We start from the raw sequence: 25,153 nt of genomic DNA on the forward strand, positions 1-25,153 counted from the left end.
GGTTGTTCTCTACATGCTTTACCTGGAAAGGGTTAACAAGCCCACAGGTAAAAGGATAACAGTGGGCACCTGACCAAAAGAGCCAATGGGAGGGCTAGAACTTTTTAAAATTAGACAAAGGGAAGTTTTTTTCCCCATGTGGTGGTGTTCTCTGGACAGGGAGCAGTTATGCAGTGAGAAGCTTTAAGCCAGGTATGAAAACCATTGGATCATATCTAAAGATTGCTTATCTAAAACCCCAGAAATGTAAGTAAATTAGGGAATGTCTAGGAAGACACGATTAGGGTTATTTTATTTTTTATTGGCTTGTGGATTCCTCTGTGCTAACCCCAGATGTTTTGCTTAGGACCTTTAAGCTGAACCTCAAGAGAGCTATCTTGATATTTAATTTTTGTAATTGTTTCTTTTAAGATCTAGCAAAAAGCCTAAGTTCCAAATGTATTTCCTTTCCTTTTGGGTTTAATAAAATTTACCTTTTTTAAGAACAGGATTGGATTTTTGTGTCCCTAAGAGGTTTATGCATATGTTGTTTAATTAGCTGGTGGCAACAGCTAATTTCCTTTGCTTTTTCTCAGCTCTTCCTGGAAAAGGGGGATGAAAGGGCTTGAGGTTACCCCACAGGAAGGAATTCCCAAGTGTTCCTTCCTGGGTTCTCAAAAGTGGGGGGGGGTGGTTGCATTTGGGTGGTGGCAGCATCTACCCTTCTAAGGTCAGAGAGAAGCTGTGACCTTGGGAGTTTACTACCAGCCTAGAGTGGCCAGTATTAATTTTTAAAATCCTTGTGGGCCCCCACCTTCTGCACTTGGAGTGCCAGAGTGGAGAATCAGCCTTGACAGGGTCTCTGTGAACTTGCATGTTTCACTGAATCTGCAAGATCCCAGGAGTTGAGAATGCTTGACACTGTGCAGAATTAGGCCATCGGGGGAGGAAGTTTGAGCAAAGTCAAAGACCAAGCTGCAATTTCAGTAGGAGTTGAGGCTCTGAGCACCTCTCAAGAGTGGCTCTGTATTATCTATTTTCTCTTAAAACCAAAGGTTAATTATGATGGTCTCTCAACATATTTCATCTTTAGGGTTGATTGTGATGGTACAAATAAAGGCAATCTTACTGTGTGGTGGAGATACCTAAGACATGTTACTACTTGCAGGTAATGCAGTCCTAAGGTATCTCGTAGAAAACACTTTTGCTGGCGGAGGTTGATAAAGTACTTTTTTTCATTCAGTATGTTAATTTCTCAGTTGAATACAATGGGACTTTAGCAAGAAGGTGACTGAACAAGATAAGTTTGATCTTGGCTGTTTCATATCAGAGAAAGCTTTCTGTTAAGATTTGATAAGCAAATTATAAAACTTTCAATCTATTTTGGATTAATGTAAGGCATTTATTTGTTCAGGTAGTTTGTTGGCTTCCTTATTAGCATTTGATGTCACTGAAGTCATAATTTAATTAAAAATAAGGTGATTAAGGAAGGCTTAGCTATGTAAGAACTATGGGGGGAAAACAGCAGGTTTCAAATATTCATATTTTCCTAATCATTTGTTTAATTTCAGATTATAAAGTGCACCCAATGCAACAGTCACTGACGTACCTACAAAATTAGAAAATGCTTCATAGCATGTTAACAAATATGCGGGGGAGAGAACCCTGTCCATAACATAAATACTCATCCCCTCACCTCGTTTATTTAGGGAAAGGACTGGAGAAAGAGAGCTGGTATTTGAAATAGACTTGTATATGGCTTTGGTTTTGGTTATTAGACTTATAGGTCCAGTGTCTTAACCATGTGCCCATCCTGCTTTGACTAAGTGTGGGTGAACCCCTGTAATATTTGGGGTAAACAGTAACCTCTCCCTTTCATCAAGTTATTTCCCGGTAATTATTCACATCAATTTGATTTTGCCTGATTTGAGCTATACTTTTCCGGTATCTTGACCAGGACCTGGGAAAGCAGAGAGTCTGCACTATTGGGTCCAGCCAAAGTCAGAGATGTGATAGTCACCTGCATATTGAAATTTTAACTTTATCCCCCAGTGAGCTTACATCCTTTTTAAGCAAAAGTAACTGAATAGAACCCCACTCCCAAGGTACCACCCATAAGAGAGCTCAACATCATCCACAGACATCTCTCAGAAAAAGAAAAACAAAGCCACTCAGGCAGCTTACCCGTAGGCAAGGTGTGATCTGTGGTATCAAAATTATACTCAGACAAGAATAAAGGACATTTACCAGAACCTTTTAGAGGCCAATAGAAGATCTACACTGGGGAGGAACTGAGCTGAGGGTCTTAATGGAAGTGAGTCCTTACCTGTAGCCTAGCCTGTGTGTGTGTAATACACACAGTATCTCTTCTACTCTTAAACATATTTTTGATACACTCTAGGACATGCAATTCTTACTAAAATATTATGTTTACCTTACTTTGTATAGCCTCCTAAGAACAATTGAGTAATAAGCCTGTAATACTGGTTTAGTGATTGCAACACCTGAATATAGAGACATATAATCAGTCAAATTTCTGCACAGTGTTCAGTGTGAAATTCACCATAGCGATTTATCAGAATGCAGCTGATTGGTTAACTAAGCACAAGGAAGTCTTATCCCTTCTTCATTAGCTTGTTAGACCTGTTTACAAGTATATCATATAAGCCTTACTATAATTTGACATGTAAAATGACAGTTCTCATCAGTACCATTGCTGTTATGTAATGTTGTTTTAATCTTTCCTCTCTTTCATCAAAATAATTGCCTTCCTCTCCTAATTATTTGAACATTGGAATGTAGGTAGCAGGCAGTAGTGTAGTTTTGAATAACGATGAGAAAAAATATGAATAAAACCTCAATTTCATATGGAGGATTTCAATGACAAATGTTAATAAATAATCAGCACATTAAGGTTATAGATTGCTGAAAGTTTTGTTAATTATACTCAAAATATGAGAAGAAATTTGTATAGTGGCATTATATTTTATGCTGAAGGAAGACTAAAAAATGAACAAGATGAATACATTTTCTTATTTAGAACCAGAAAGCACAGAGTTTGGTGGGAAATGTATGTGGTCAGCTTTCTTTTTTTAAAGGTATATTGTAGGTAATGTGGCAAATTCGTCCCGCATGTAACTGTAACGCAAGTTTTGTCTACGCTGTGGAGCCTGTGCTGGCATAGCTATGTTGACATAGACCTCCTAATTGATACGCCACCTACCATGACAGAAGGAGTTTTTCTGTCAGTGTAAGAACACAACCTCTCTGAACAACATGAGCTACATCGACAAACGCCTACTTCGGTCAACATAGCAGCATTTACACTGGCTGGCTTTTTTCCACACCCCTGGCACAGCTATGTCGACATGACTTAAGTGTAGACAAACAGAAACCAGGATAAATTGAAACAAGGAGCTGACATGCTTATAACTGAGTTGGTATCTAGGTCACTGACTTTACAAAGTATCATCTTCCCAAAGTTTTGTTTCCCTAGAGACCTTTAGATAATGTAGGCTGTATACTGTGTACCATGTGACTAATAATTCTTATGCCTATTGTTGCCTTTTGGTGCACAGAGGGATCACATATATTGGTCCATGTGCATGCCAGTGAGAGATCTTACTCAATGCCTTAGAGTTACCACCTCAGAGGACAGAATTGTACAAACCACATGACTAATCAGGCAGCCAGAGAACCTTTTTGAGTTGGGAGGTAAGGTATGTGAACAAGTCCTTTGAACTCTACATTCCACACAACTAGGGTATAAATACCTTGTTCCCTCAGTTTCTTTCTGTCCAAGTGGTTATGAGCCCAAGCTGCCTTTTTCTCCAATAAATTACTTTTACATGAAGAGTTACGAATAGCTCAACAGTAGCTTTCAATAGTTAAAGACAGTATAGACACAAATCTTAGTTCACTTTCTTTTGCAGTGTATGGCTGATTTGTTGACATTTTACTGTTTTGGGGATCTACTTGGGCTTTATAAACAAGATGAGAGATCTGTCTAGGAAAACATGATTGAAGCCCATTGGTGGGCTGCTCATTGAGTGGGCGTGACAGGTATTTTTTGTGATTTAGCAAATGGGAGAGTGTGTTTTGGGCCCATTGCTCTATGATGGATGTGTTAGATATGTGTATGTAGCTTAGAGTAAGGCCATTATGGTCTGTAAAGAAATGGAGATAAGAAAAACATCCCAAAATTTTGGGGAGAAAGGAAAAATATCATCTCATATTGACAAATTATTTGAATCTTTCCTTACATCTTCCAACACCCAGTCCTCAGTTGATTAAACCTTTCTCTCTCATCTCAGCTGCTGAAACCCACTGCCAAACTTGCACTTCACAATAAAACCCACACCCCAGGAGCAACCTACCCTTGTCAATGACAAAAGCTACTATCTTTAAAACTGCCAAATAATTCCAGGACTAAATCTTGCAGCATGAGATTTCTGAAATACAAACAAAACCAGAATTTTATCTAATTAAATATACAAATAATAACACAAACTATACTAGACTACCTTTCATTTCAATTCCTATTGAAGTTAAAAAAAATAACCAAAGAACACCCTCCCAAGACATCCCAAACCTCTGGTTTTGAACACACATGATCTCTCCAATTTCCCCCCACCCCAGCAATTTCACATAAAAACTACAACCCTTGTCAAATTCTATACTGATATACCAAAGAAATCACAATATTTGGTGCATTATTTAAATTCCAGCTATCACTTTAGAACTAGGAGCCTAGTCATTGGATATACATTGTAGTCACACTGTCCGAGTTTGATAGGCATGTTTAATGCTAAAATTGCTGCACTAAGGGAGTTCATTTTGCATTCCATCCTGGCAGTTCTAGCTGCCTTTTTGCAATCATTGACTTGCTCCTCCAATCCTCCTGGCTCCACTTCTCTTTGTGCATAGAATTTCACCAATTTCTTCCAAGAGAAAATTGGCAAAATACAACGTAATCTTCCCCCCACTTCCTAGCCAAAGATCAGATTCAATACCATATCCTCATCTTCCTTGACCTGTCAGCTGCGTTCAACACTATAGATTGTTCCCTGGCTTGAAATCTTGTTTTCCCTTTGCTTCTGTGATTGACCTTTCCTGGTTCTCCTCTTATCTCTCTAATTGCTCCTTCAGCCTGTCCCTTAGAAGATCCTCATCATCCCCCAAAACTTTTTGCGTGTGTTCCACAGGGCTCTGTCCTTGGTCCCCTTTCTCCCTCTACATCTTCTCTGTGGATAATCTCATCTGTAAATGCAAATTCAACTACTATCTCTGTGCTGAGGACTGACAGATCTACTTCTCTGTTCCAGACCTGTCTCTCTGATTGAACTAAAAACTTTGTCTGCCTCCTTGCCATCTCCTCATGGATTTCTAGCTGTCAGCTCAAGTCTAACAGAGCTAAAACAGAACTCTTCTCTCCCCCTCCCTATACCTCCTTTTTCAGCCACCATAGACAACATGATCACCCTGCCTGTCACTCAGGCCCATAATCTGGGTGTCATCTTTGATTTGGACCTCTCTGTAGGTCCTTACATCCAAGCTATTTCTAAGTCTTGCCAACTCTTTCTGCATAATGTCTCTATGTCGCCTTTCCTATCCATCCACACAGCTAAAACTGTCATGCAGACTCTCATCTCTATTATTGCAATATCTTTTTGTCTAGCCTAGACAAATGCAATCTTCCCCCAGTCATACCCATTAAGTATAGTGCTGAAAAGATAATTCCCTCAGACTGTGATTTTGACCATGTCCCCCCCCTTCTTTGAATCCCTTTGCTGGTTCCCCCTTCTCTGTTGCATGAAACATAAGCTGCTTGCCTTCTCTTTCAAGGGACTTCATTACCCATCTTCTCTCATTCACTATTGAGATGACTGCTCCCATCTTTGATCAGCCAATGATGGCAGCCTTCATAGTCCACTTTTAATTTTTCAAACAAGTGTCTTTTTGAATTCTCCCAAGCTGCATCTGATGCTTGGAAGGAGCTCCTCATAAACTTCTGTAAAAGTACCTAGTTATTTTCCTTCGGATTCCTTCTTAAAACTCTTCTTTGCTGTGATGCCTACAAATACAACTTGACAATGGTTAGGCAGCTGCTGTGCTGATTGCACTGTCTATTGTGATGACCGATATTGTCTCATTGTTTCTCTGTATTCTGCCACATATCTGTCTGTACTCATCTGTTGTCTCTTTTCTTAGACTTAGATTAGAAGCTCTTTGGGTCAGGAGTTATCTTTTTTGTTCTGTGTTCATACAATACCTAACCAATGGAGTCCTGGCCTGTAACTATGACTCCTAAGTGCTATGGTAATACACATATATAAATAATGTCTCTTCAGTTCCCAGGCACTGAGAGAGATTCCCACTGTGTTGGTGGGATACCTTTTATGACTCTGCATGTTTTATTCATGCTCATGTATAGCTTCCAGAACAAACTGCAAAGTTACTTGGCTGTAGCAATTTTAGCTAAATGAAATGGCAGTCTCACTAAGAAAATTTGTTTCTTGAATTGAATATGAGCTCACTTGTGTTCTGTGTTTGTCTACTTTTTATGTGAACTGCAGCTATAACTAACTTGAGTCTGGAGGAGGATTGATTGTTCACCTTTTCTGAGATCTAACTTCATTACAGAAATACCAAAAGGAAATACCAATTAGCAGAGACAGCTTCAAATAATTTCAAAGCATGCTAGTGAAAACGTGGCAATATCATGTCAATGTACGTTTCTAGTTTATTTTCTTAAAAATGCCAAACCTTTTGAAATAATGCCAGCCTTGAGAACTTTCTTTCTATGCCTTTAAAGAACACAAAATAACTTTCCACTCTTTATTCATCATTTACAACAGTAGAACTATAGGTGCGAGGGAAATTGTATTGTACCCTTATGAGATCTATGCATACTATACCAAGTAGCAAGTGGTACCTGTAAATGATACAAGCAGTGTTCTGGCAAGTGCTGCAGTTGTTGAGGTCTTGGCCAGTGCGGTAGAAGTTGCGCCTGCAATAGACAATAGCTGCTGTAATTTATATAAAAATGTTGTGAGCTGAAAAGTTAGAACTAATAATAAACCTAACCCCTCTTTACAGGCATTTTAAGTATCCTAATCACAATTTTGTTGCTAAGAATCTGGTTTAAAATCAACCAAAGCACATACATTTATCATCCTGAACCTCTGCCCTTAAACTCATTTAAACTATGGTGCCAATATTGTGTTCAGGGGATTCTCTGGAAAGCAGGTGATTTTGCACAGCTATCTCTTATAAGAATATCTTTACAAGAACACTTTAACTATAAGAACACTTTTTGATTGGAACACATTTGAATCATTTGCTGTGCTTCTGTACATCAAAATGTAATCCTTTTTTTTCTTTGCTTTCTACTTTTCCATTCTTTTATTTTCTTTTATCCTTTCCTTTGAACAGAAAAGCAAGGCAGCTAAACATTCTCATTGAATAGTGCCACAAAAGCAGACTGACATCAGTGGCTGTGTCAAAAAACAAGTTATTTTGTGGTTTATCCTATTTCAGTCTGTACCTGCTAGACAGTTCTTTGTGTATTTGAAAATTAATTTAAGAAAACAAACACTTCTCTTTGTAGCTACTATGAAAGTTGACAAAACGAACAAGCTGACCAGGCAGGTTGCAGAATTGCTGTCACTGGAGATATTCAAGGCTAGGCTTGACAGTCATCTGTCAAGAATGAGTTGGGGACAACTGCAGTAATTTAGTCATGTTGTAGAGGTACATACTGGGTGGTTCCTTCCATCCCAGGTGTCCAATCCATTGAAGTCAATGGCAGGTTTATCTGCATAAAAAGTGTATGATTATGCCCAAAATGATTCTCTGATTGCTTTTCTGAGAACTAATCTCAGTCTGTTCTTTTCAATAGCGGTAGTGGTGCTACTCACAAAAGCAATGGGGATAATTATTACACAGTTTTACTACCATAGGCAACACAGTCACCAAATGATTCTAGAAAGATAGATTGAAGCCTGTCACTGAGGAGCCAGAAACAGAGCCAGCTGAGGAGCTTTGCAGTAATTCAGTTTCCAACAATAAAAATGAAGAACAAATGTTGCAGAATGGTCTGCATTTCACTTTACAATGCAACACCCTTCTGGAATACTCAGATACATAATCATCAACAATGCTTTTGTCAAATGAGGGCAGACTCTGTTTTTGTTGTGTTTGTTGGGGAAGATATCTTCCTCCTCAGAGGTTCCAGAAAATTAGCAGAACTACTCCATGATTGTTTCACCACTACATGCCCTGAGCTATCTCCACAGCCCTAGAAGGATCTCTTTGGCAGTAGGTCATCCAGCTACAACATGCGCCTCTCTTGTTCACTCCCTGCATCTTTCTGTAGAGACTCAGGCCCCCAAATCATGAGCCCAGGCCCTGCCCATCTTCTTTTGCACTAGAGCCATGCTGTTCCTGCTGCCTGAGGACCTTCTGCAAGTGTGAAAGGAAGTGCCAGTGATAAGGATTAAATACTACTAATGTATATGGCCTGAATTAAAAAATGTGCAATTATCTTATTTGCATTTTGTTATTGGTAATTATGAAAGCAAAATATTTGTACAGTTAAATAAGTTTTGCAAGTGCTATTGCATGTAGCTTTTTTTAAAAAAGACATCCTTAATCTTCTTTTAAATACACAAAGGATTGACTAATTATGTGCAACATATTCTTAAAAGCTAGAAACCATCTCTAACTATTGTGTTAGTTTCAAAAAGAGTTCTGACATGTATTCTCAGCAAATATGCTCCAAGTCTGAGCGAAGTTCAAACTTGGTGACATTCTGAACTCTGTAAAATGGTATATAATGTCTCGCACATGTTAGTTTGATATTTTTAATAGTAAGGTGCCTGATCCTGCCACTGTTACTCATGTGTTGCAGTTGCAGACTTGTCCCATTGAAGTCTGAAATCTAATGCACAATTTGCATTCCTAAATCACATGAGTAATGGTTGCAAGACAGAGCCGGTGGCTGGACTGATAATATATAAAGCATTAATGTGGATCATGGACTTTTACTTTCTATATTGGTAATAACAAAAGGGAAAGCAATAATTCTAAAACTTCTGCTGCCATTTCTTCCAATATGTTCTAGTTAATTATTTTAATGTTGTGTGTATATAGTACATACATGGGTCCAAATTTGCAGCCAGAGAGAATGAAGGTCCAGCTAACCTGCAGAAAGTTTACAGCACAGGTGGTGGAAGTGCAAACTTCTTCCCGCTGCCCTGACAGTGTGCCTTATTTCTGTTCTTAAGACACCACCCTAAGCAGTGAGAGGGGCGCTCAGTGTCCATGTTTTTTCATATGTCCTGTCAATTAGTGCCGCCTGTAACCATGCTCTTTTCTTTTTTGTTTTTGTTTTTGTTTGTTGTCACATAGCAACTTGCCCCCTTGTAACTGGATTGAAACCACCAACTCATAGGCCACGTGATGTCTACTTTCTGACACCATGGATCTGAACCAAAATATGATGGTGGACAACATAGATAAGCCCTAACTGAGCCGATGTTTTGTAAGCTCGATGCTAATTAATGCCAAAATGTAAAGACATTTGCTTGCTCTGTAGTGGCTCCAGTCTATAAAACAGAGAGAATATAATTTTGCAAACATTTTTTAAATATTGCAAAGGAAGATTTTCAGTAACAAAGATTAAAAGAAAGTAAACAGCCATGTCTGACTTTTTGATAAATTATGTAATAAAATAGTTTTTTGATATTAAAGTACATCATACCCTTCACTGAGGGCTCTGGCTTTTTCCAGGTCTTGAATTACATTCAAAAGGACTTTAATCTTCTCCTGGTTTGAGTGCAAAGATTCCTCTATGGACTGCAGCCTGCCTTGTAGGGCGCACAGTTCGCCATGTGCCAAGTGAATTTGATTAATGTCTCTAATCTCTTTGTTGGTTTCTGGTTTAATTTCATTCCCTGGAAGATGGGAATTTATGTGAAAGTCTTCTAAATAATTGCTGCACTCTGGAACAGATGACCGTGCAGAAGTTTTATCCATTTCAGTGTGACATGAGGGAATAGATTTTGACTCATTACTGCTGGTCAATGACGTTATTCCATGATTATCATTAGTCAGCACCATGCAGTCAGAATCTGTTTCAGGCTCTGTTAGCTGTTGATGATCTCTGAGAAAGCAGTGTGATGAACTCTGATTCGACAGAGGTGATAATGGAGTGTTTTCATTAGTGCTAGCGTCTTTAGTGGATTCAGATAACTCCAAAACACTTTTTTCTTCACAAGAGTCATAATGTGGATTAATTTCATTGCAGTTCCTGATATTGTTTAAGCGGGCAGAAGATTTTCCTGATTTGGATAGCAGTGTACAGTTTTCATTGGATTGGCTCATAGTAGTAGGAGAACGTACTGAATCATTTAAATCCATGGACATGTCCGAAGCATAAATGGAAGCACTGTTGTCCTTTGGAGAAGTCAGATGTATGTATTCAGGCACCTGTGTATAAACAGTTGCCTTTTCCAGTATTGCGGAAGTATCTGAGTCTGAGTGGATAGGCCCATTGCTTTGTGCTTTACACTCTCTTTGAAATAACTGATTGGATGTCTTGGCTCTTCTAGATCCATGTTCCAAATGTTTAGTTATTCTTAAGTAAGAGAGGTCCAAAGACACGTCTTGTTCAGAAAGATTGCCATTGACTTGGACAGAGCTTTCAGGCTCGGTTGGCATTTCCATTAAAGACTTACTTGTTGTCAGTTTTTTCTTTTTAAAAACTGGAAGGTGCTTCCTAAGGCTGGGAGAAGTTTGAATAGCAATATTCCGATGCCCCTTCTGAGACCTTGGGAAAGAGAGAGAATAGTTTGGCAGGTTATGGTGCCTAGATATTTGTGCCTTTCCAATCATGAGCGTTGTGTCTTTGGCAGGTTTAGCGTCCATTTCAGTGACACCAATCGGCTTCTTGTTTGTACCATCATCTTTGAATCGGACTTGTTGAGATTTACTCCTGCGGTGGTGTGGCTGCTTCATAAAATCAACTGAATCCAGGCTATTCCGTTTGAGTAATACAGGGCGCATTTTCTTGTTTTGCTGGGCCATTGAATCACAGTTTGAGACCTGCAAGTAATAAGTTTCTCTGTGACCCATTTCATTAGGCCATTCTAACAGCATCTGGGTAGTTATGCCCCAGATGCAAATGAAGACTTTAACTATTGATTAGGAAACTAATTCTTTTCATTCTGTTGGGTTTTATTTATATTTCTAGGTAATTTATTCTGTTTTGAGAGATTCTTTCAATTTTTTCCCCACATTTACCAATATTATTTTGTTACAGAGAAAATTACTAGTTAGACCAATCACCAAGATAAACTAAATAATTTAAATATCCAATCAAAGGAGAGCATTAATTGAGAGAGAATTTGGAATTCTTAACGTTTACATTCTGAATCTAATCTTGGTTTCTCTTACAACAAAAATATAAATGACAGTAGTCAAGGTATGTTAACTGTTAACTATTGCAAAGATAAACTAGTCAACCACCTTTTCTAATGCCTACTTGGGTAACAGTTAACTCTCTGTAAGAGATTCAAGTTTTGAATTGAGGAACACTTAAATATTTCTTATTTGCATAGAATGTAAATAACATGCATAATAACTGTCTTGGGCAATTGCTTTCCTGATGCATATCTTTGCTGTAGGAATATACTCATTAATGTCAAACAGAAATTCTTCCTGCAGTGGTGGTGTTTTTTCTTCTTGTCCCATCTTTTCACTTTAGCAGCTGAAACTAATCTCCTTGAATAGCCAAACAAAGCTAGTGGCTTGTGACCAAGCAAATGTATAGCATCAAACAGGATTCAGTAATTGATGTATTGTCCTTGCTCTAATTCATGCAAATACAAGACTGAGCATGTCTAAAGGACTGTATCATTCAGATGAGTTCTGTAAACACTTTGGCCCCAGGAGAGTGGTCCAGACCAGATAGTCAGCATTTGCAGAATAGCAGACAAGTGTTTTCTGAAAATAAAAAGACAACAGTTGCAATTGAACGCTGTTGAATACCATTGAAAAATCTATTGAATTCTATTATTTCTTCTTGCTGTCTCTAAATATTTTTCATCTGCAGTACTCATGTGAACATTTTAGTGGGATGTCTTAAATGGGAAACTGAAAGATGACATTTCAACATTGTGAAACACATAGATATTTATCTACTGTGAAATATCTGAACACAACCAAATGTATTTACAGAATATTTCTTCAATAAAACAGTTTTATTTCCTTTGGCGGTGTGATCAGGATTGCACATTTATGCTAGGTGTGGATCTGAACCTGAAATTGCAGATATGGACCTCCAAAGACTTTGGAGAAATCCAGTTCCAGATCTGAAATTGGCTGCTTGAGCTCATTATGTTTGCAATGGCCAGAAGCTGGAAAAAGCACATGCAAGCTCTTCAACTTAGAGCAAGTTAGGGTTCAAATCTAATTCTGGAACTCTATTTTGCAACTCAGGTGCATTCTAAAATATAGTTGTGTGCATATGTATTTAGCCTAGGATCCATGAGAGAGGGTGATAGTGGATCCAGTTAAATGTTGCAAGGGGAGCCTTTTGTAGGCTTGTGAAATTTCTCTCCTGTGAAGTATAAAATGGTTTGTATTTATGAATAAAGTATGCCTCTTATACACATAAGCCTCTCTTCCAAGAAATTTGCTTACATCTGTCTGTTCTATTAAGCTACATTTTATCACTTTTCTTTCCAGTCTCATAAAATACATATAAACATTTTGATTATAGAGTAAGCCTTACCTTGCTGAAAAATTGTTAGGACAATAGTGCAATCATAAGCAGAAAACAATGTATCTGTTATAAATAGAGATATCAGTTTAGTATGCACAGAAGTATTATAACCTTGGGAAAAACCCTTTTTCTGCAATCATGAAATAAATTGCCAGCTATTATCAAAAACGTTTACTTCACATTATTATCCCTTTCTCAGCAGGGCCGACTCTAGCCATTTCGCCGCCTGAAGCATGGCGGCACTCCGCGGGGGGCGCTCTGCCGCTTGCCAGTCCCGTGGCTCCAGTGGACCTCCCTCAGGCGTCCATGCAGAAGGTCCGCTGGTCCCGCGGCTCCAGTGGACCTCCCGCAGGTGTGCCTGCAGAGCTGCGGGACCACCGGAGCCACCTGCCGCCCTCCTGGCAACCGGCAGAGCGCCCCCCCGTGGCATGCCGCCCCAAGCACGCACTTGGCGCGCTGAGACCTGGAGCCGGCCTTGTTTCTCAGCTACACTTTGACCACTGGGCTATGGTATCTGCCTGGAATCCACAACATTCCAAGCTTGGCAGAAAATTTACCACAGCCACTATATTAGCTGTGACAATAATTTATCACAAAAATAACATTTTCCTTTTCTTTCCCCCACAGTATTCAGATTGAGATGAAACAAGTAATGAATGTTACAAAACTGAATGCCAGGCTTGGCATTTGTCAGTTCTAGATCAATGACAGTTTTAAAATTTGATTTCACTCAAACTGCCAGCGCTGAATCTATTTGCTTTGCAGATTGTTCACGATAAAGCTACTGGAAAAAATAGTTCTGGACACGTTAAGGGAGAGCTGTTCTGAACTTTTATTTTGGAATTTAATATCTTAAACCACATTGGACTAGTACTTTCTCTTCAAATTGTCAAAATACTCATGTTTGTTGTAGAAAAGCCATTTGAAAACAATTAAAATAGAATACTACTGTTAATGTTTTGGTAAAGGAAATTTAAGCTCTGTTAAAATGGATTACATTTTAAAACTTCATCTTTATAAGCACTTACCAGGCTAAACCTATTTGAATGTGAGCCATGATTCCTGGGTTCTGTTTATAAGCCAATAGAAGATCTAATACGTTAATTCCTCATGGTCCTTCAGGGGCTAATTTTTAAAGGGGCTGGAGCTCAGTCTCCCTTTTGTGGACACAGTCTTCACTCTCAAACTGAGGGCAAAGATCAGAATACTTGAGCTATCTGATTTATGCCTGTAATCAGGTGGTTTGACAAGAAAATGTCTGGAATGCAGGTACAAATTCTGCAACTGTGAATTATACTTGAAAACAGGAGAGCGCTCCATCTTCACCATTCATATTCTGTGTCTGAGCTTCCCCATCTATAAAATGGGGAAAATGAATACTTATATAAAACTGTGAGGTCAAATGTTTGTGAAATAAGAAAATAACATAAGAACGGCCAGATGGGGTCAAACTAATGGTCCACCTAACCCAATGTCCTTCTTCCAACAGTGGTTGGTGTTAGATGCTTCAGAGGGGGTGAACAGAGCAGGGCAATTTATCTAGTGTTATATCCCCTATCATCCAGTCCCAGCTTTCAGCAGTCAAATGTTTAGGGACACCCAGAGCATGTGGCTGCATCCCTGATTATTGGCTAATAATCATTGATGAACCTATTCTCCATTAACTTATCTAATTCTTTTTTGAACCCAGTTTACTCCTTGGTAAATTCTGCACCACTGCATGTGTGCATATTTTAAATTTTTTATGCAGAAAAAAGCTTCTACTGAAAAATTGCTGCAGTTCCACCTTTTGCTCACCAGAGGGTGCTGTGGCAATAGAACACAGCAGCAGCTCCCAGCGAGCTAGGCAAGAGAAAGAGCCTGCCTTCTTCACAGCACCTGTAGAGCCAGGTCAGGAGACAGAGACTATGGGGAGACAGACAGTGTAGGGCGTTGAGGGGGTCACAGATGGGTTCATAAGGGCTAGTGGGGGAGGACAGACCGGGGCAGGGACTAAATGGGAGTGGAGGCACAGGCCACAGAGAGGAGAGAGGTGCAGGGCCACATGGTGATGGGAAAGGGGGGCCACATAAGGATGGGGGAGTGGCTGAGTGAGGGCACAGAGACCCCTTTTCCCATCCATATCCAACAACCCTCAGTTCACATCGAGGTTCCTTCCCAGCAATTATTTCCCTCTCCTTCAGCTCCTCCATTACCTCAGATTCTCCCCAGCCTTTGCACTGCTTCGGGAGTGGGGTGGGGGGATATAGTTCTGTATTGTAGTTTAAATTAATTATTACTCAGAGTTCTGTATTAATATGCCTAATAAGGAATCTATTAATCAAAAAACATTTTCTGAATCTTTTTTGTTGTCTGTATTGTGTATTGTTACAGACAGACTTGCTGGCAGGTATTTTGAAATAAATGATCAAAACTAATTGAAACCGCTGTGATTATATTGTGTTATTTTGACAAATAAAAATATATAAATTTTGAAGAATTTGAAAATATTGTGAGCAGAATTTTTAATTTTTTGTTGCAGAATTTTTAATTTTTTTGCACAGAATTCCCCCTGGTGTACCAGTTATACAGTTAGTCTTCACAACAGCTTCTGGAAACAGGTTCCTTAGGCTGCTTGTAGATTGTGTGAAGAAGTATTTGTTTCTGTTTGCTGCCTATTAATTTTTTTGGGTGACTCCTGGGTCAGATTCTTTGAGATCAGTAGAGAAAAGTACTATAGAAATGAAGGCTATTGTTAAAGTCAGTTGCAGTTTTAAAATGCTGTTTCTTCCATTTGAGCTAAGTGTGTATGTGTTCATCTTGCAGAATAATATTCCAGATTACAGAAATAGAATTTGATGCATTTGTAGTTTTATGACACCATATGACAGAAGATAATATATGATCTAATATTAAAAGGGAGGTATAGCAACCTCCCTCCAATGATCATGCTGCTGTAGAGATTGTCTCAACCTTAGTTATTTTGACATTCTATTTAACAGTTATTATGATGTACTTGCATAAATATAATGGCTTCTTGAAATCGGTGTGAGTTCTCACTCTCAAAAGTAAGCTTGTGTAGAGCACGTGTGTGAATAACATGACATGTGGTGGTGGTGTCACGTGATCAAATAAATTTATCACGCGCCTTTGGTCATATATTTATCTCCACCCTTTCTCTTCTGAATTTTCCAGTCTTTTATGTGGCTTTTGATAGCTATCCATTTCCCTTCCTCCCCCTACCCCCACCCCAAAATGACCTGCAAGAGAAATGTTTCCTTCTTGCTCCTAAACGTGAATCCCTACCCAAAACCCCCCAACCAAATGAAGAAAAATACATTGGCCCAAGGCCTGAGATGTGCAGTGAACAATCCTGAATCAGTGACCAGTTTAAAATCCAAACAACCTAAACTTTAAACTGAGCTTTAAATTTTTATTCTGTTAAAATATGGCAGATACAGACTACATGATGGTATGCTGTGTTACAGTCTGCTAAAGCCGGAAGTAATCGATTACTTCAGGATAAGGAATAAAGGCTTATATAGTGTAAACTATAGAACCTAGGGCTAGCCAGCTTTACTCATGTGAAAAATTAAATGAAATATTTAATGATCCTAATTATTAAAGGGCTTGTTCTTATGTCTCATGTGAGGTGAGACCTTCAGCTGTGTCTCCTAAGAACATGACGGAGGTAGTGCTAACTTGGATTGGAGTTCCATCTGCTGACTCCTTAACATGACTCCTGTGTCACCTAAGTACTGCCCATGCTTAATGTTTAGCTTTTGAGAACTGATGAGAGAGTGCAATGGGGTGTGTCACAGGATGCAAGGGATACTATTTGGTCCTTGGTGATCAAAAGGTTAACTTGAGTGAAACTTTTCTCCCCTAGGAGAGAGGCTGTAAGAGTAGCTGCTCAAGAAACACGGGGAAGGAATACATTTGGGAAAGTCATTCCCCACCATAGCTCACAAAGGAAGGTTTAACCTTTGAGAGCAAAATACCTTCTGGTTGTCCTTTTTATTCCCTGCTGACTCTCTCCACCAATTTAGTATATTTCTCAGCTATTGGGTGCCGTTGGATGATAGATACAGGAAAGCTGGCTGCCTGATGTGCCCCGCTAGTGCAGACATGTACACTCTGATGTTAATTTTTGCTAATGTAATTTTAGTCTTTCATTCTGTATAGATCATAACAAAAATGAAAAAAAAATTAGTAAGAGTTTTATATAACATTACTTATAACGTTACTGGAATGAGTTACCTAGGGAGGCGGTGGAATCTCCTTCTTTAGAGGTTTTTAAGGTCAGGCTTGACAAAGTCCTGGCTGGACTGAGTTAGTTGGGGATTGGTCCTGCTTTGGCAGGGGGTTAGACTAGATGACCTCCTGAGGTACCTTTCAACCCTGATATTCTATGATATTCTATCATTCTACTTCTCTGCAGAGGGAAAAAAGAAAAACTCTGTTCCATAAGGCCAACATCAGAGAAAAAAATGTTGCCTTAGTTCTAAAGTTCTTTGTGTTATGGTAGCATCTAGAAGCTTGTGTCATGGCCCTTTTGTGCACTATACCCACACTCTCACAATGCATACATTCTTATGTACATACACACATGTATATACACATACATGTGCTTGGGTACACACATGCACAAAATCTCTGCTGCAGTAAAGGTAAAACTATAATGTCCAGCTTTGAAATCTCCCATCTTCCACCAGTTAATGATTTTATTTATTTCAGTTCTTGTGCATAAATAATCTTTAGTTGCACATACACGCCAAATCTTGCAGTAGCATTACCAATTCCCGTACCCAGCTGCTATGCTTGCAGGCAGTTGGGCTGTTTTAAAGTTATTCTTTTACAAAAAAAATTGAAATGGGAGCAGTAAAGATAGAGCTTTTTAAGTTGTCAGCAGAGCACAGCTCTTGTGCTAGAGGAGAAAGCTATGTCAGATGGCAGTTATTCACACTGATTTGTACCTGAGAAGCCACATGATGTGGGTACTGTTTAATCTAGCTCTGAATGATCTAATGCCTTTGTAATATTTGGGCCTTGGTACATTGTTTATAATAATCAGAGTTATGAAGTCAATGAGAGTTTTGCTTATGTAAAGATCACAAATTTGGGTCCTAACCTGTAGTAGAAAATTATTTATTATAAAAATCTTTCTTTCTCGTTGTTTTATCTTCTCTATACTGTCTTTCCTTTTCTCCCACCTCCATAATGGATGGAGTTGCCATCTGTTATATAGAGAAATGGTATAGTGATAAAGCTGTGGCAATGTCATACATTCCTTATTCTGGTTTTATATACAGAGAGGCTCAAAACGCAAATGAGATCCTGATCTGGATTTTGACCTCCCCAAAATTCAGAAGGTGTTTGAATCTAAATTTAAAAGCTAGTTTAACACTGCCAGAAGTTGTCCATCAAAACATTATTCTGGACAAGCATGGTCCAAACCGAAGTGTATAATATCGCTTCTTCCCAGTAATATCGCAAGATTTTGATGGTTTTGCACTATATATCACGTGCTGAATGGAACATAATTCATTCTCATTGGCTATTTTGTAGAAATGTGCTATTTGTACCAAATTAAACCAGATCACGCATAACAAAATCCATACAGCCACTTTTACATTTTAATCTTTTAATAACAATAATGACTTTGGTGTAAGGTATTTTCTGGGGATAAATGACTGCCAAGGGTTTAATGACCTTCTAACTTGCCTCAGACCATCAGCTCTCCTCTTCTCCCTCATTTCCTGGCCAGCCATTCATTAATCCTCAGGAAATGCCTTGTGCTTCAATCGTCATTGCTTAATTAGCACAGTGGCTCTGTTCCAGTGTCTTCATGCAGTAGTCACTGAAGCAAATGGCCAGTTTGGCTAATGGTTATTGTTAATCTCTGTATTAATAACAGCTGTTTATTTCATACTCTCCTTGTCATTGAATATGGAAATCTCATTTCCATGTTTTATTTTTAATCAGCGTATTTTACAGTTGTTCATGTTCATAACCTACATTCTATCATTTTGGAGTGCTGGAGAATATTTCTTCAAGTTAAATGCTCAGTAATTAACAAGAATTCCCTATTTGCAATGTGCAGAGATTTGTCTTGTGTTTGATTCTGCTTTAAGGGAACCTGTACTGGTTATTGGATGCAGTTATAGGGAATAGGAGTCCTTTTTGTTTCTGTACTTATCAATATTGAACTTTGTGTCCTGTATATTCATGTGAAACTGAGTGTGTAGGTGATGCAGTTTATTCTTTTTTAATTCACCAATGCACGTAGTTTCTGTGTATCTAAGATCATGTTTTATAATGTATGTTGTCATGACTACAGGGCTTGCTGTACCTCTGATCCTTGTTCTGGTCTCTTTGAGGCCTTTCTGAGGGTGGAATAGTGCCTTGGATTATGATTTCTCTGCAGGTTAGGGTGAATTTGGCACTGGAAGTTCTTGACTTGGAGAGTCTGAGGGTACGTCTACACTACAGGATAATTTCGAACTAACTTAAACCGGTTTTATTAAACAGATATTATAAAGTCAATTGTGCGCGTCCACACTAGGCACATTAATTCTGTGGTGTGCGTCCGTGGTCTGAAGCTAGCATCGATTTCTGGAGCGGTGCACTGTGGGTAGCTACTGTAAAAGAATGAGGCCAATAACATCGATTTGCGTCCACACTAACCCTAAATTGATATAGTAATATCGATTTTAGTGTTACTCCTCTCGTTTTGTAGAAGCACAGAAATCGATTTAAAGAGCCCTTTAAATCGATATAAAGAGCAGTGTAGTGTGGACGGGTGCAGCGTTAAATTGATTTAACGCTGTTAAAATTGGTTTAACAGCGTAGTGTGGACCAGGCCTGAGATGAATGATTAGGCAGTCTCCTCCAAGCAAAGCATTGTTTTAATACCACAGTAGGAACAGAGCAGAACATGTGAGAGAGGGAAAAAAATAAAAAAATTATTTTTAAAACCACAATAGGCAGGTCCCTCTTTACTCCTGAGCAGAAATTCCCGAAGTGTGGTATATGACTTTGTTGGACGTAGTTTGTTCTTTCCCTTTAAGGGCAGTGGGGCCTGAGGCCAGTGAACCTCTGTTCAATGACATGGCCCCTTTAAAGCAGTGGTTCTCAACCTTTCCAGACTCCTGTAGCCCTAATGCCCTGCTTTCCACCCCCTAATGCCAGCTCAGCACTTGCAAGTCCCTTAAACCCATCCCACAACCCCCAGGTTGGGAAGCATTGACATAAAAGTAAATGGCTCTAGCATCGTCCCTTAAGTGGTGGTGGATGAGCAGCTATCTGAAGCCATTGTTCTCTTTTGTGTCTGCATCCATATAGACAAGGTGGGGAAGGTATTATCTTTTAGTGGACAAACTTCTGTTGGTGAGACAGACAAGCTTTTGAGTTTACACAGAGCTCTTCTTCAGGTCTGGGAAAGAGAGTCAGAGCTAAATACAAGACCAAATAGATAGTTTAGCATAAGTAGTTAGCACATATTCTAAGAGACAATTCAAGGTGAACTGGCTGTAGGAAGACTGTTGATTTACCCCAGAGAAAACGTGGGTGAGGTAATATCTTCTGTTGATGAAAGAGACAAGCTTTTGAGCTTACATAGAGCTCTTTGATAGTTCTGTGTAAGCTCAAAACTTGTCTTTGTTGGTGAAAGTTGCTCCAATACAAGATATTACCTTACCCACCTTGTCTCTCTAATATCCTGGGGCCAACATGGCTACAACAAAGGAAGATATTAATTTACTCCATACAGACACTCAGTAAACACATAATCAATAATTAAAATAAATTGGCAAATTGTTTCCTTTTCTTTGTATAATGTTTGTTTTTGTGGTGTTATAGTAAACATTAATCTAAGTAATATGCACAGGCACCAACCTTCCAATGTGCCGGGGTGGGGGGGAGGCGCTTGACTACGCCTCTGCCCCAGGCCCGGCCCGCACTCCACCCCTTCCACAAAGACTCTGCCCCCACCCTGCCCTGCCTCTTCCTTTCCCCTTCCCCAAGTGCACCACATCCTCGCTCTTCCACCTCTCCCCCCCGTAGAGCCTCCCACACGCCTCAAAACAGCTGATTGCGGTGGGTGGGAGGTACAGGGAGGGACGGAGGAGGCACTGATCAGTGGGGCCTGCTGGTGGGCAGGAGACACTGGGAGGAGGGGAAGATTCTGATGGGGGGCTGCCAGTGGATGCTCAGAACCTGCTATTTTTTCCCTGTGGGTGCTCCCGCCCTGGAGCATCCATGGAGTCGATATCTATGCTAATATGGCTTTTGGTTATTATGTGGAAGCACCAAAACTTAGAATTGTTACGATAGTACATATTTAATGATTCCAAGTGCAGCTCTTGATTAAAGTTGTAACTCTGTTGGTTTCAGAGGTATTATACAGATATAACTTTGAGCGAGTTTGGCTTCTAGACACTCTTTGATACACAAACATAATTCCCAGCTGATGCACTTTTTTTTTTTTTTGCATACCTCGCTTTTAATCAAGTTTTCTCAGCCAACAATACTGGTAGCGCTAATAGTGGCAGTAATCAAAGATAAATGCAAGCAGGTGTTTTGCACAGTTTTTGTATTTCCTTCCCTCTCCAACATTTGTTTGCTTAGTATATTTCTGGGCCTTCCTCTTGGTGCGACTGAGAATGCATTTTTATTTACTGTTAGCATGAAATGTATTTTTGAATAAGAAAGAGTTACTGCTACTTTTCTCAGCAGTGTCATGTGAGCCAGGAAGTGTTCCCCAAATATGGCAATAAATATAGAAAAAGTCTAATTGTCTTACATAATCCTGCTCCCCACTTGCCCCAGCAAGAATAAACATATTAATTAAATGCATTGCTCAGTTTCTAAGTAGAGTATTGAGTGCTAATGCTAATAGGGTCATCGTGTCTCAGTGGATAGTTTTGTATTTTTTTTGATATCACAAACTATAGCTAGTTGGACAATGATGTAAAATTATGTTAGCTAACATGGCTCTTGAGCTAAATGAACAAGATAAAATGGTACCATAAAGTGCTGTAGATACCTATCAATCCTTAAATATGTATATAGATATTAGCAATTGCTTAAGATGCTATTCTATGCCAGTCTTTTACCTGTGTTTCACTGAATTTGTAAGGTAGTGAAGTGCAGCCTCTTAAGTAGTATGTTAGTTATTCCTAGTTTAGAATTTATCAAGATACTTATATCCCTTTACTGAATTATCATTTCAGAGAAGCACTGCCCACTGACTACACACTGGCTATTGATTAATCTCCTCTGTAAATGGGGGATAGTGATACTCACTATGTAACTTTGTAAAGCATTTTGAGATCTATGGATGAAAAACGCTATATAGAAGCTAGGTATTGCTATTAGTAGTAGTATGACACTTCAGCCAATATTTCTTAGCTAATAGTAGCATTTTCACTCATGTAAAATGGCATCACTGGTAATAACTTTTGTAGTTTAATATCTTTATCCCCTTGAGGACCTCAAAGTTCATTTAAAAGCATCAATGAAATACATGTTTACTATTTATACTTATACTTATAATAGGTTTACAAATCCTTGCCATGTAAATGTCAGAAACAAAACAAAAATCATTACAACAAGGAGCTTTTGTTTAGGGAGACATTATACAGTAATATAATCATAGATATTTATGCCCATTTTACAGCTGAAGAAATTTATACATGACTGGCCAGATCTTTAAAGGTATTTAAGTGCCCTAAAGATGCAGATAGGCACCTTGTGTGGTTTTCAAAAGGTAGGGAGTCAGGCAATTTTGGAAATCCCATTACAGCCCTAATCACCACCAATATCTTTTAAAATCTGGCCCAGAGAGATTAGGTGAGTTAGCTAAGGTTGATTGCAGGGCTGTGAATAGAACACATTTCCTGGACAGCAGTGCTGTGCTTCACCCATCAGCCTGTCCTTTCAGGTATGGTTCCTTGTTGACAATCGAAGAGAGGACAACATGTGGAGCCTGAACTATCCTCCCGCCCTTTGACATTATCTTTCAGGACAGGGTTGAGCCATTTTGATAGGAAGATGTAGGAAGCTTATGTATTCAGTAATATAGTCTCCAAGGCTAATCATTTAGGAATTCTTCATGTGCAGTTAATTCACTTAGGGGAAAAAAATCAAGCAGTATAATATTGGCCGTTTCCTGGCAGTGCTGGCAGCTTAATATATCTGCAAACTCCTTTGATTTAGTGCCTGATGTTAGCTGGCAGCACCCAAAGCACTAAAGGTGTTTTAGCAGACAGCATTCATTGCAAATTGATTGGTATCCTTAAAATGTCTTTATGGAAATGATAATAGTAGTTACTAACAGCACATTAAATAGTTAATAGTGTGTTTGCAATAGGAAATTACTAATAGATACCCATTACAGAAATAGTAAAAGAACAATGTCTCCTAAACCTAGACAAATATGATGTGATTAATGTTTGGTTGTAGCCATATAATCCATTCCTTGCCTCATAGTAGGACTGGTCCCTGGGATTTGCTGTTGCTGGTAACTGCATATGGCAGTTGTTTCTATTTCAGATATGTCACCTTGGTTCCCCTTGTTAAAAAGACTCATGAGTGTGCCAAATATTTAGTCAGTCTGTGTAATAACATGCCAAGGAGGGCTTTTACAGCTCTGTTTTGAATCTGTGCAGACAGCTGATTTAGGAGGTCGATATACTGGAATTCCATGTGAATTAGGAGAAGTGGAAGACCTACCTTGTTGCTGGTGTTTGTGTACATTTTAATTATCAAAAGTAAAATTGTATGTTGGTCTTGAGATATACTTGAACTATGTGGCAAACAAAATTTCAGATGTTTTTACAGTTTATGACATTTTCACATTCACTAGGAAGTTGAAGTAAAAGTATTGCATTGAAAAATTCTGTCCTCTATTGAATGCAGTGTCACCTCTGCAGATGTCAATTTGATTGTCCTAAACACTAAGACGACTAAAACTTACAGAGGTTATTCTTTAGCTGAAATGGTTGAATGCTTAAGCTTTTGGGTATAGAGGTCTGGTTAGAATTTTCTGCCTCATGAATCATAAAGTTGGTGGCCTTTTGCTGTGGAAATGATGACCCTGAATTTAGAGTTCTAATAATGTGTGTGTTACAGTTTGCGTGTTGATGCCACCTCCTCAAACAAAAGAAGTTTTACTGTTTGTTTTACAAATTCTTGAGGCTTTTCAGCCTAAAGTCAGTGGAACTGCACCAACTTTGTGTGGCCAGGTGCCACATTTGGGGCAGCTGAGAATCTGGTCGATAGTCTTCAACTGCCCACACCCAAAGTTGTATTTCTGTCTCTTTTTATATCAATGGAAGAATGTGACTCTTATTACTCTTCACAAAGACCCATTACTGTTTGTCACTTACTTACTCAAAGCAAGCGTAATAGCTCTGTGTATATATGTGTTGGATGAAGTGTTCACATGTGACTGATTATTTAATTTCAGTAACATTACTTCCCTGCCTTCATTGCTTCCTGAAATTTCATTTACTCATTTAGCTTGTTTCCTTTAAAATGTGTGTTTATGGGCTAAGAAATTAAATAGCTATGCTTTTTTATTATTGATTGTTTCATTTTAATCTGTGTACTTAGACTGAAATATTGTCATAACTAAAATTGTGCTCAGTGCTGTACAAAACATAAAATAGATGTTCTCTGCCCCAGTGGAGTTACCTTCCAGAGGATAGATGCAGAAGAATGGGACACATGGGGAAACCTAGAGGTTTTGTTGTTTTGTTTGTTTGTATTGTTGTTAATTTATTTAAAAAAAAACTTGTTTGGTGAGCTTCTGGTAACAGCTTAAAGAAGTTCAAACTTGGGGTCTGATCCTGAGAGATGCTGAGCACCTCTAGCTATAGTCTTTGGCCTTTTAAAACATATTCATTTAAATTTCTCAAGTTTAATACTATATTTTGCTTTTGCTCCATTTTTGCTAGTAAGCTTAGCTATCAAATATAAAATAGTTATTTAAGACCAGTTATGTTCCAGATTACTCATTATCTGGGCATTTAAAATTTCACATTAGTAGGGTATTTTGTATGTCCCACTCTGTCAGACTTCTATCACTGATGGCAGAATGCAGCCCCAAGGTGGTTATTTGTGGACATTTGGGAGTGTGCGACACAACTATTAACATAACTCCACATCATGCCATTTAAAAAAAAATTCCATGTTGAGTTCAGCCTAGAATAATGGTATGACACAGCCCAAGTTTGTCAATTTTAGAGCTGAACTACATATTTGATTATGGGGGGGAAAATGCAGCCAAAATTGGAACATGTTGGATTTAGGTATACATTTCTGAATTCTAAAATTTGAGGGCATCTCCCCAAACAAAGGAAATAGCTTTCCAAGCAGCATATATTTAATTTCCTCTCTGATTTT

The 25,153-nt window shown here is 38.8% G+C and overlaps 2 protein-coding genes across 3 annotated transcripts in view; one reads left to right on the top strand and one right to left on the bottom strand.

Annotated features, from left to right (window-relative positions):
* DOCK2 (dedicator of cytokinesis 2) overlaps window positions 1–25,153 on the top strand; it is a 525,760-nt gene that overhangs the window by 266,967 nt on the left and 233,640 nt on the right. The gene's annotated exons all lie outside the window — the stretch shown is intronic.
* Window positions 1–25,153, bottom strand: part of INSYN2B (inhibitory synaptic factor family member 2B) — a 123,027-nt gene that overhangs the window by 22,680 nt on the left and 75,194 nt on the right. For both annotated transcript variants that reach the window (XM_030573062.1, XM_030573061.1), the window contains exons 2-3: window positions 9,743–11,985; window positions 6,914–6,988 (exon numbers count right to left, since the gene is read on the bottom strand). In XM_030573062.1, coding sequence (XP_030428922.1) covers window positions 6,914–6,988; window positions 9,743–11,139 — 1,472 coding nt within the window. In that variant the 5' untranslated portion in view covers window positions 11,140–11,985. The remainder of the gene's footprint in view (window positions 1–6,913; window positions 6,989–9,742; window positions 11,986–25,153) is intronic.

This window comes from Gopherus evgoodei, chromosome 8, assembly GCF_007399415.2.
Source record: "Gopherus evgoodei ecotype Sinaloan lineage chromosome 8, rGopEvg1_v1.p, whole genome shotgun sequence".
In the NCBI taxonomy this organism is placed as follows: Eukaryota; Metazoa; Chordata; order Testudines; family Testudinidae; genus Gopherus; species Gopherus evgoodei.